The sequence below is a fragment of the Microcebus murinus genome, chromosome 8 (assembly GCF_040939455.1).
Source record: "Microcebus murinus isolate Inina chromosome 8, M.murinus_Inina_mat1.0, whole genome shotgun sequence".
NCBI classification, from domain to species: Eukaryota; Metazoa; Chordata; class Mammalia; order Primates; family Cheirogaleidae; genus Microcebus; species Microcebus murinus.
Genome location: NC_134111.1, coordinates 93987307 through 94000613, shown reverse-complemented (window position 1 = coordinate 94000613; position 13307 = coordinate 93987307). Strand labels below are relative to the sequence as shown.

Sequence of the window (13307 nt, the reverse complement as noted above, 5' to 3'; positions counted from 1 at the left end):
CACCTATTTAATCTTGCAGGCCAACATTATTCAAAATTCACTAGGTATGAGTGATAGTGAAAGAACTTTTAAATTGTTTTCTTTCCTTGGGTATACCACTGATTACTGTGCCCAGAACCCATTTACCCTACTTTGCTTTTCTATAATGTAATGATTGTTAAAAATATTTACTGAACGTTTTCTTGCAGGTAAGTTAAGTATTAATAAGAGTTGTTTTTTTGAACTTCGTTTGCAGATTTTTTAATTTTAATTTTGTTTTAGTTTGTTTTTAATTCAAATACCCTGAATAATGAAGGTATTTAGCCCACTTACAAAGATACCCCTTGACTTTGCATAGGTTTAACTTTTGGAACTGTATTTTTGTATAGTGTGTCTTGACTTATGTTGACATACAAAAGCATACTTTTGTAGGCTGTGTTTGATCTCTTATACATTAATTAACTTATTTAGATACTTTACTGGGTTCTTAGCCATCGTAAAGGGCAAAAGAGACATCCTTGTCAAGATGATGGAAGTAGTAATATCTGTGGTCTTGTAGAACCTTGTTTGGTAGTGTCCTTTTGTCTACTGGGAATGCAAAGAGCCATATAGGTCTTGAGTGGGCATTTGCAAAAGATGTTTTATGTGAAGGTCACCTGGTAGAGCTTCCTTTTTCTTCTAGCAGAGAAAGACTGTCTCTACCCCAACTCCTAGAGAACTGCTTGTCCTAGTTGATGTTTTTAAACAGTTGGTGCATTTGTATTTTTTATCCAGTCTTTGTAGTTCTTGGCAAAAAAAGTTGGTCTTATAAAAGCTGTTCTTTGAAGACTAGAATTGGAAATAAGTGGGATAGCATTGTGAAAGACAGATGTTACATTATATACGAAATGCCTATAAGTTGGTTTAGCAAGCTAACTGTATAGATGAAGTCAGATGCAGTCTAACTTCTACCCAGCTCCGCAAAAAGGAGGACATGAAATAGTCCCCATCATTGGTTTCTCCCTCTTACACCAAGGTCCACCTAGCCAGTGAAGGTTCTTTTCCATTGTAGGCTTGCTTGGCCTAGGAATAGCAGCCCCTGAGAGAGAACTATAAATAGAGATTTCAAGTGTGATTTATCTCTGTGGTGAGGAAACTCACATCCCTTTATGTAAATATAATGTTTGACTCATATTAGGCTTTCAAACATGTTTTTCAGAATGTGCTTTATATTTAAAATGCCTGTATTTTGGTTTTAAAAAACTAAATAGAAGTAGCTACCAACTTTATATCTCTGCTAAGCTCTCTTTTTTTTTTTTTTTTTTTTTTTGAGACAGAGTCTCGCTTTGTTGTCCAGGCTAGAGTGAGTGCCGTGGCGTCTAGCTCACAGCAACCTCAAACTCCTGGGCTTGAGTGATCCTTCTGCCTCAGCCTCCCGAGTAGCTGGGACTACAGGCATGCACCACCATGCCCGGCTAATTTTTTATATATATATCAGTTGGCCAATTAATTTCTTTCTATTTATAGTAGAGACGGGGTCTCGCTCTTGCTCAGGCTGGTTTTGAACTCCTGACCTTGAGCAATCCGCCCGCCTCGGCCTCCCAAGAGCTAGGATTACAGGCGTGAGCCACAGCGCCCGGCCTCTGCTAAGCTCTCTTTAGTAGATAACTAATTTTGGACTCAATACAAACTACATTTTGGTCAAAGCCTGAGATTAAAATATTTTAAAGTTAGTCTTTAATATTTTCTCTCTCCTTTGGGATGATTTTTTTAAAAACTTGTTCATACTTTGAGATTCCATTCTTTAGTTAGAGGTTAATTAGAGCTGGGACTTTTAAAGGGTCTTTAAAAAAATTAACTGTTAACATGGAAACATACATAAATAAAAACCTCACAGAAATTTAAATGATTAGAACTACATTAATTTGTATTACATAAAATCAACCACTTTATATTTTAGCAGAGATTCCTGTTAGAATCTGTTATGAAAATGCTATTGTATCCCTATAGCCTGAATTCCTTCTGCTAGTGCTAATGTAAGCAATAAACAGATGATTTAGTATGCTCAGTCAGCAAATATTTTAATATATATCATGTGCAAATCACAAGTTTACTATGAATGTGTTCATGCATTTCTGTCTAACATAGGCACACAATCAAGGGTTTTATGTGTGTATAGCCTTTATTTGATGGTAATCATACCTATCAAACATTTAATGTAAATGGCCATTTAGTATTACTAATTTTATATAGCCACACTTAAATTTCTGTGTTTTTCTTTTTCCATTTATTAGCACTCTGTTATCTATAATCAAATTTTAGGGTTAACAATTTTTCTTAATATTATAATTAATTTAATGATTAATTAATAATCAGCATATACATTTTGACAGTCTCAAGTAGAAAGACCGGTTTAGTTCTTATACCATAGTACCTGTATTTCCCTTGTCCCACAGATTTAGGCATTGTATGTTCTACCTGCACCCTCCAACTTCAAGTTGAGTATCCCTTATCTGAAATGCATAGAACCAGAGTGTTCAGATTTAGTTTTTGGGGGGAGGAGGCAGATTTTAGAATACTTGCACATGCTTAATGAGATATCTTGGATTGGGACCCAAGTCTGAACACGATATTCATTTATGTTCCATATGCACCTTATATACATAGCCTGAAAGTTATTTATATGATAGTTATAATTTTGTGCATGAAGCAAAGTTTTGACTGTAACCTGTTATATAAGGTCACGTATAGAATTTTCCATGTATGGCCTCATGTTGGCACTCAAAAAGTTTCAAATTTTGGAGAATTTTAGATTTCAGATTATGGATGCTAAACCTATATGTTTTGTTATCATGCCTGGCTTCCTTCACTGAAGTTTCTTTTTCCTTCATACACAGCATACGTGAAGAATTCTTGAGCTGTGCCTGATCTCTTTCTGCCTTTTTGCCAGAGGGCTTGGGATAACAGGGATTATAGGGCATGAGGTTATAGATTCACTTCTTTCCATAGTGAATAGCATCTTTTACTTAAAATTAGGAAGAGAAAAACTCAAGCCAGGAAATACTGACAACAAATAGGAAGAGAAAAAATAGTGGAATGTATTTGATCCCCCATATATATGTTAATTTTTGGTCAGAGGATTATGCTTCATAGGAAATTATGTTAGAGATGATCTTTACCAGTCCTCCATTTTATTGAGGGCCACTATGAATAAACGACTTAGTCAGGGTTATACAGCCAGTTAACAGCAGAGCTGTGAATCATACAAAGAATTCCTAACTCCACATCAAGTATTTTTACTATTATTATAAGTTTGTATTCAAAAATTTACTGTAACTGATAGAGCAGTTTGGTAATTTCCGTATGACCCAATAATTCCACTCTTAGGATCCACCCTGGAAAAATGAAAACATATGTCCACAAAAAGATTGTACCCAAATGTTGTTCATTGCGACATTACTCATAATAATAGACAAAAACATGGATGAATGGATAAACAAAATGTGGTATAATCATGTAATAGGGTACTGTTCAGCACTGAAAAGAAGGAAATATTGTAATAATACAGAAGGATTTTATTAATACTTTCAGATAACTTCACAGATGCCTTTATTCATGCTCCACCTTAATGAAATTGAAGCTAGAAATGTTAGACAATTTATTATGTCTGAGTATATGTAAAAAAGACAATATTGAACTCCAGTCATTGGACTTATGTTCAGAGAAAGTCTTTATCTGAATGAACATACATGTTTTAAATTAAAATGTTTAAAGTGCAAGTGTGTTTTTATGTTAATAGTTCCCTATTTACCACCTGACTTTAGTTAACCAACCAGATGCTGGTTTTGATCAGAGTGGGTAAGAGGATTTCTCCTCTATGTAGTGCTTTTCTGTACTATAGAAACTTATATTCAGAACTATAAAATCAAATTTATAAAATAGTTAATTTAAGCAATAATAGAAGTGGTTATTTTTATAATAAAAGATATTCTCATTGCTTTTTAGATTACTAGATTTATACCAGTTTTTAGTGCATGCATTTTGCTGTATGTTGAAAAGTAGAATCAGGATGACGGTAGAGAAGGGTTGGTCCTAGAGGTCACAATAAGCCTAAAGAGGAGGTTCAGGGAGAGTGGGAGTTAACAAAGAAAGGAGGGATGTGGTCAGATAGAAACTTAAGATGTTGAGCATGGAAGCATGAAGTCCAAGAACTTAAGGGTCCTCAGTGAAAATTTTGAATTCATGAAAGTTGATGGAGAGATTTGAAAAATATGAGATTTGTGCTAAGATTATATAGAATGTAGATATGTGAGCAGCAGAGATGCTAATAAATGAACAGCTTTTTTTGTGGCCATTAGACGTGTAACATTTTATGAAAGAAGAAGGTTGGAAGAATGATGTCTTATAAAACAAAGGCTGCACATAGATAATTTATTAAAATTGGAAAGTTGATCAGTACCATTTTGGTTACATTGTTAATATGGTAAAGCTGTGTTCATGTTCACCTTTTAGTTGGTTGATATTACTTGGAATTATATACGTTTATATACAGTACATGTTTCAAAAGTTCAAAGATCACTGTTTGTAGTGATTTAACTTTTTTGATTACAGATGCCTTTAAGAATCTGGTGAAAGCTATGGTCTCTCTTTCCAAAGTACTTAATTACGAACAAACACATAATTATTTCATAATTTTAGAAGGTTCACAGACCCGCCAAAGCTCAGATCCTTGTTGAGAAAAAGAAATTATCATACTAATAATTAAAAACAGTAGCTTTATTTCAGTGTATTTTGGTGTAAGTATGGATTTTTGAATAATGCACAAAACAGGACTTTTATAGCCAGTAATTCTGGATTATCTGCACTCTATAAAGTGAGATACCTATAATCACGTTGGTAAGAACTTGGAAATAATGTATCACCAGTAAGTAATGTGTTTGAAGTGATAGTAACTACAGGTGTTTTAATTGAGTAATACTAACGCTGCTCTGTTATATGCATTAGAGTCTTTTAATATTTACCAGTAGTGGTAATCAACTTTTAATCATACGGGTCTGTATTTTATTCAGCTCTCAATTTTACTTGAAAAAAATGTGATCTTCAAGTACAGTATTTAAGAACGATCCATGTGTGAACATGGTATAGCTTTGGGGATGATATGCCCTACCTTGCTGTCTGCCTTTTCTCTTCTGCTTTCTTGTGCTCACATGTGACACTTGCTTTTTTCCCTCTTTTTCTTAAGGTAAATGGGCAATCATTTATAGCTATTATTTGCTTCAGTAACCATTGTAAATTGTAAAGACTGACTTTTATATAATGGAAAATACTAGAAAATTCCACATTGCTTAAGATAATTTCAAGTGTTCTCACCTGAAAAATGACTGCTTTTGGAAATGTAACTCCTTTAATTTGTTATTGTAGCTCACAATAATTATTTTTATGTTTGCAAGAATTGTACTCACACTTATATGATTTTTTTAACTGCAGGACCGTGTATATGTACAACAAAATAATGTGGAGAATGTCTACAATTTGGGATTAATTATTTTTCGAGATCAAGTTGTACGTTATGGGTGTATCAGGGATCATCTACGGCAAACTCTCTTGGATATGATAGCAAGAGAGCGGAAAGGAGAAGTTGTAGACAGGTATAATTTATCTTTTTACTCTTGTGGTTTTGATTTTTGATGCTTATATCTTGAGAGCCAATTCACTGTCATAGTTTTATTAAAATAAACAAAAATTTGTATGTCCAGCACATTGTGAAAATCCTTTAAAACCTTAATTCATAGTTAACAAAGTTACCTAGAATTTAATTTGAAAGCAGCAAGTAATATATCCAGCTGTGGATACAATGGATGCATGGATACAATGGCTGGATACTTTCTAGACAGCCTTCGTGTGTGTGTATATATAATGAGATATGTATGTGTACATATATCCCTATTATATGTATTTTTTTTATTTTAATTTTTTTTAAAGACATAGGGTCTAGCTCTGTTGCCCAGACTGGAATACAATGAAACAATCATAGCTCACTGCAGCCTTGAACTCCTGGGCTCAAGGGAACCTCCCTCCTCACCCTGCCCATTAGCCAGGACTACAGGCATGCATGACTATGCCTGGCTAAATTTTAAAAAAATTTTTGTGGAGATCGTCTCGCTATTGCCTAGGCTGGTTTGGAATTTCTGGCCTCAAGCAGTCCTCTTGCCTCAGCCTCCCAAAATGCTAGGATTATAATTGTGAACCATTGCACCCCGCCTATGATATTTTTAGAATAGACCGTTCTAAGCTTTTATTTAATACACTTTAAAAGAACAAATCATTTATTGATCTTCCCTTATGGTTTTTCATATATTTTTTTCATGCTGGCATTCTGTTTCTTTTTTTGCTCTTGATCTTTTTTCTTAAAAAGGAAATGGCTTTGTCTAGCCTTCATTCTTAACATTTCTGAAGAAGAATGTTGAGTATAGTCTAAAATGACTAGGAACTTCTATACCTCCTCTAAGTCATATTCCATTCCCCTTCCTAATATGATTGCAATGCCATTTTCTTGATGCTGCAGCTACAGTGGCTTGAAACATGTTAAGATTGCTTGCTTTGCTTCTGTTTTCAGAGCAGCAGTTAGATGAAGACTTACAAATTTCTTCTTATTTCAGCTTTGGTGTTTGACCAGGATTATTCAAAGCTATTTAGTACAAAAAATTATATTGCCTAAGAGTAGCTTTATGTTGTACCCATGTCTGGCAATGCAGCCTAATCTACCTGTCTTCCTCTCTCCCCTGTTACCTCCCTACTTCCAGGTAAACAGCCTCTCTGTGTTTTAAAATACATAGAAATATTTAGATATTTTAAACAGATTGTCTTTAAAAATTGTAAGCTATAGCAGGGTAAGAACGACTTAGATAAATAGCCATGCAGACAAGATATGCCTTGCAACTAAAATTACTCTAAATCCTTGTTATATATGAGGAACTTATGGGAGATTAGTCACTTTAATAAAAATTAAATGTTTTGAAGATGTTTTAACCTATTTTTTGTATTTTTATATGAAATCTTTGATGTAATTTGATTATGAAGTCATTTAACTTCTTTTGACAGGGGCGCGATAAGAAATGCTTGCCAGATGTTAATGATTTTAGGTCTTGAAGGAAGATCAGTCTATGAAGAAGATTTTGAGGCTCCCTTTTTAGAAATGTCTGCAGAATTTTTTCAGGTAATCAGTGAAATTGTAAATAAATATTCTTTTAAGATCTCAACATTATTGAATATAGTTAGCAATTTGACCATTTTTACCATTTTTGACTGAGGCCCATTGGGGCAGGGGAGTGTACAAAAAATACACTTCAGCACACCTATCCTACATTCTCACATTCCAGTTAAGCAACTCATTGGTAACAAAATTAAAGAGTTTGAACTCATATGCATGGTTTTAAAAATTACATGGTTGACCCTTGAATAGCATGAGGGTTGGGACACTAACCTCACCCCCAAAATGTAGTCAAAAGTCCATATATAACTTCTGATTCCCCAAAAACTTCACTGCCTCTGTTGATAAGAAGTCTTACAGATAACATAAACAGCTGATTAACACATACTTTGTGTATTATATGCTGTACTTTTTTTTTTTTAAGAGGATCTGTTTCTGTTGCTCAGGCTAGACCTCAATGGTGTGATCATGACTCACTGTAACCTCAAATGCCTGGGCTAAAGTAATCCTCCCTCCTCAGCCTCCTGAGAAGCTAGGACTACAGTCATGTGCCACTGTGCCTGGCTAATTTTTCTATTTTTTTGTAGAAAAGGGTTTTTGATGTGTTGTCCAGGCTGGTAATGAACTCCTGGGCTCAAGCAGTCGTCCTGCCTTGGGCTCCCAGAGTGCTGAGATGATAAATATGAGCCATCATGCCCAGGCTATGTGCTATATTCTTACAACAAAGTAAGCTAGAAACAGAAAATATTATTCAGGACATCATAAGAAAGAGAAAGTATATTTACTGTTCATTAAGTGGTAGTAGATCATCATAAAGGTCTTCATCCTTGTCATCTTCACATTGAGTAGGCTAAGGAGGAAGCAGAGGGATTCGTTTTGCTGTCTCAGGGATGGCAGAAGTAGATGAAAATTTATGTATAAGTGGACCTGCACAGTTCAAACTCATGTTGTTCAAGGGTCAACTGTGTGTTATAAAACAAACTTGGAAATATTCTTAACATTTTACTATATTTATATGTTTCCTCATACCATAATACACAGGCAGCACATCACTAATGAAGTTTTACTGTACAGGCTTTTAGTAGTGTAAATTACTAGCAAAATAGACATAGGGATATGATGAGTCTGCAGTGCATATTTGCCTTAAAGGTTGTTGATTAGAAAATTTTAGGTCAATGTGTACTGATAGAAGTTTGCAGCAATATATACAATGCCAACTAAATTGCTGAAAGTGAAGCTAAACTAGTACTCATTTGTAATGAAATGATGGTAATAATGGTAACTGACTACCAAGAAACATAAGACAATATTTATAAGGTAAAGATGAATAAGCATCCTTCCTCAAAGTTGCAACTATCTGAGCAGTTTACAGTAGGAGTTTTGCACTGTTGCCAAAACAGATATCTTAGTAGAATACTAATATAAAATTTTTCTTCCATAATACACTTTAAAAAAAATAAAAAACAAATTATAAGAACTCTTAAGAGTCATTGGATATATATAAAAATGGAACTCAGTGAATTTTTGTCACCTAAAAAGAAGCAAAGAATGGACTTGTCTTTTTTTTTTTTAAATCAGTTTATAGCCCATCAGGAAGACCTTTGTGGCCTGTACTGGTGAGCCTGAGCTATGCTTTATGAAGTATTAATTTATAATGTAGAAAACAGTATTTTCTAATATGTCAACTAGTTGTAGATATTTTTGGCAATATTTCTTTGCATTAGTTTTAATTTCCTTCATTAAGTACATAAATACTAAGAGAAGGTAAATTGTTTATAAATCAGGATTCCAAAATGTGCTAAAGTGGCATATGTATATGTATGTATAAATACATAAACATACTTTTTTTTTTTTTTTTTTTTTTTGAGACGGAGTCTCACTCTGTTGCCTGGGCTAGAGCGCTGTGGCATCAGCCTAGCTCACAGCAACCTCAGACTCCTGGGCTCAAGTGATCCTCCTGCCTCAGCCTCCTGAGTAGCTGGGACTACAGGCATGCGCCACAATGTCCAGCTAATTTTTTCTGTATATTTTTAGTTGACCAATTGATTTCTTTCTGTTTTTAGTAGAGACGGGGTCTTGCTCTCACTAAGGCTGGTTTCGAACTCCTGACCTTGAGCAATCCGCCCGCCTCGGCCTCCCAGAGTGCTAGGATTATAGGCGTGAGCCACCACACCTGGCCTACACATATTATTTCTAATAGTGGAGAGATGGTCTCACCAAGATTTTTGTTTGATGCATTAATGTCTAAGGAACTTGATTATTTTCAAGGATTAAAACTATTTGTTAAGAAAATGAGAAATGTTATTCAATCTGATACATAATGTGTTTCCCTGAAAATAAGACAGGGTCTTATAGTTATTTTTCCTCAAGAAGACACCCTAGGGCTTATTTTTAGGGGATGTGTTATTTTTTTTAAGTATGGCACAATAGTCTACATTTATTCAAATATAGTTAGGTCGTCTTCTTCTGGAACATCATCATAACTCTCCAAACCCTGAATTCCATCCCGAGTTTCTTGCAACTCTATTTCCTTTAGAACCATTGGCCCCAGTCTCTCATGTCGAGCAGTAAAGCTCTCATAGGGCAGATGAGAAGGGCTGCTGGTCTTCTTTACTGGTCCGTGATGAAATGCATGGATTGTGGAGATATGCTGCATAGCCACGCCCATCACTAGGTCTTATTTTCGGGGTAGGACTTCTGTTGCACAAATGCTTAGAAATCCTGCTAGGGCTTATATTATTATTTTCAGGGAAACACGGTAGTTTATATCAACATGTCTTGTATTATATAATTCTTATATGTATTCACTAATGCTATTATTTCAAACAGGTTAAAATCAATTGGAATAACATTTTTAATTTAGTGGAACTTTTTGTAAGTCTGGTTGTGGTAAGCAGACAAGACTAACAGTTACTTGAAAGTTCTAATTCTTAGACTTTAGTATAAATGTATACTCCTTTGAGACTAGGAATGAGGTGGCAGGAGAACTTTAGTAAACAGCAGTATGCCAGCAAAGCTTATGATAAACATGATCAATCTTTCTAGTTACAATTTTACATTAAAACAAATCAAAGAAGAATTTCCCACTCTTATTCGGGTTCAGATGCTTCTATTCTGTAGTTTTGACCTTCAATTGGCATGCATTTACTTTTTCTGCTATTTGGAGTACATTAGCAAAGTATGAAATATACTCCTTGTAGATAGTTTTTTCTCATAGTTACTATGTAAATAAATGTTTTCAAGGATATAATTCAGACTATATTAATCTTTATAATGAGAAATTACCTAAAATGTTAATAGTCCTTATGTTATTTAGGCTGATTTATGATAAACATTGTAGAAACCCAGTTAAAAGCAGAAACACATTTTCCTTCTATGTTAAAAAAAAAAAAAATTATGCTTCTTAATTGCAGATGGAAAGCCAGAAATTTTTAGCAGAAAACAGTGCTTCAGTATATATAAAGAAAGTAGAAGCTAGAATTAATGAAGAAATAGAACGGGTGATGCACTGCCTTGACAAATCAACCGAAGAGCCAATTGTGAAGGTGGTTGAGAGGGAACTCATTTCCAAGCATATGAAGACTATAGTAGAAATGGAGAATTCTGGGCTAGTACATATGTTGAAAAATGGAAAGACAGAAGGTAAGTGTTATTAATCAAGGAATAATTAAGTCATTTTTTAAAAAAATTCCTACAGTTAAAGCAGATTGTGAACATCAGTTTTCAAGAAGTTGTGATATGAATTATTAGTTTATCACCATTGTTACTTTGATGGGATTTAGTGATAAAGCTTTATACTATCTTATTAATGAAAATTTTAGGTATTTCTGATGAATTGAGTAAATTTTTCTTCTGTCTTCCATTTTAAGTCTTGTCATTTTGTGTTTTTGTTAATCCAGAAGATTAGAGGTAATCTAATCTTATCATAATATCATTGGTGAGGCCAATGAGCTCCTTATCCATACCTATACTTTTTTTATATATATCAGAGAAATTGGGCTTTCTCTATTTTCACATACTCCCTGTATTCTCTGTTATTCTTTTAAAATCTGAAGTTTCTATCTTAAGATTTTTCTAGCCTTTCATTTGGAATTTAGTATTGATAAAGGTGCCAAAAATATTTGTGTCTTCCATATTGATATATTTAGATATTTTTAGTAGATTAGTTTTGGGAACTCTGAAGTTACAATCTGAAGAGAAAGGAGAATTACATGAAAGTGAACATTTTTAAGATAACCGTAGCATTTATTCTTATTTATCTTGGCCAGTGTGATGATTATATGTCGTGGTATTTGCCTCTTTGGGGTGAATCTCCTTTGAGCTTTGAGTCCTTTGAGCTTCTTGTACCTGGATATCTAGATTTCTAGCAAGGCTAGGGAAATTTTCCTCAATTCTCTCAAGTGGGTTTTTCAGTCCTTGTATATTTTCTTCTCCCTCAGCGATGCCTATGATTCTTATGTTAGGCCTCTTTATGTAATCTCATATTTTTATAGGCTTTGTTTGTTCTTATTTCTTGTTTAACTCAAGAGGTGTTGTCTTCAAGCTTCAATTTTTTCTTCTGCTTTATGTAACCTATTAAGGCTTTCTACTGTGGTTTGTATTTCCTTGAATGAATTTTTCATTTCCAGAAGGTCTATTTGATTTTTTTTTATTCTTCAGTGAATTTACATTCATGTCCTGCATTGTTTTTGTGGTTTCTTTGTGTTGAATTTCTATTTTCTCTTGTATTTCATTGAGCTTTTTTATAATCCATGTTCAGAATTTTTCATCTGTTATTTCAATATTCTGATTTGGGTTGGTGTCCATTGCTAGAGAGCTGGTGTTCCCTTTTGCTCGGATTCTTCATACTTCCAGAGTTCTTTCACTGATTTCTTCTCATTTGGAGCAGCTATTGCTTCTTACTTTTGGATTTTCTTTTACTTTAGCATTTATTCTTTGTGGCTACTTATTTAGAAGAAATTATAAAAGAACAATAATCATGTCCTTATTCTTGTCATGCTTTGCTTTAGAACTTTCACTTTAGCACTGATGCACTATTAATAAATAAATAAACATGGTACCCTTGTTTCCCTGCTTCCTAGATGAAATTTTAGCACTATTTAGCGACTAACCTTTGGTAAATGTATTGCCCTGTTGGAGTCATGATGTAGGTAGGAAATGAGAAAAGTTTTTTAAAGGGAAATTACAAAGAGAGTCGGATACAGAGGAAGTGAAAAGAACTAGTGAGAAGAGAAGTTGATCTGTGTTCTCCTCTAGTGGAATTCTTGCCTTGTGTTTTAAAATTGTTACATTTCTGTACATGTGTAAGTATGTGCAAAGTTGTGTGTAAATTTGTTTTCTTTTTAAAAGACTTTTCTGTTAAACCTTTTTTGTAAAAGAAAAAACAGTCACCTTCTAATATGTTTGCCATGTTTTGTAAAATTAAGGTCTAAGTCAAGGGTTGGCAAACTTTTTTTTTTTTTTTGGTAAAGAGCCAGATAGTAAATATTTTGGAGTTGTGAGCCATATAGTTAACTACTCACCTCTGTTTTCATAGTGAGAAAGTAACCATAGTTGATAACACAAATGAATAAGCTTGACTGTGTTCCTATAAACTTATTTATGTGCCCTGAAATTTGAATTTCATATAATTTTCACATGTCACTAAATGCTCTTTTCATTTATCTTTCTAACCATTAAAAAATATGAAAACCATCCTTAGTTCATGAATTGTACAAAAACAAGTAGTGGGCTATATTTGGCCCATGAGCTCTAATTTAATGACCCCTGATCTAAATAGTTCCTGCTAGACTAGGGCTGTATGCAAAGCATTTTGTCCTACTTCAACAAAATGAGTATTGCTAAATTATCATGTTAATGTACTATGTAGGTTTTGAGTCAGTGCTTTCTTACCCTCCTTCAGAGTGTTTGGAGAGGGATGATTAAATGGGATGGGGATTAGGGGTAGGAAATGTTTGATGTAGAAGTTGTTGAGCATGCCTGAATTATAGTATCTCTGTAACCTGCATGAAGATTTATGTTAATGATGTTAAGTATGACTAACATACATGGCAAGTACTTAACAAGTACATAGGTAAAGGAGTATCAGAAGAACTACTTATCATAGTTCTTCTTTATTTAGTACTTACTGTTTTCGGCA

At 33.9% G+C, this 13307-nt stretch overlaps 1 protein-coding gene across 2 annotated transcripts in view; it reads left to right on the top strand.

Annotated features, from left to right (window-relative positions):
- Positions 1-13307, top strand: part of CUL3 (cullin 3) — a 106696-nt gene that overhangs the window by 61397 nt on the left and 31992 nt on the right. For both annotated transcript variants that reach the window (XM_012749415.3, XM_076005980.1), the window contains 3 exons: positions 5446-5606; positions 7060-7174; positions 10582-10810. In XM_012749415.3, the coding sequence (XP_012604869.1) occupies positions 5446-5606; positions 7060-7174; positions 10582-10810 (505 nt within the window). The remainder of the gene's footprint in view (positions 1-5445; positions 5607-7059; positions 7175-10581; positions 10811-13307) is intronic.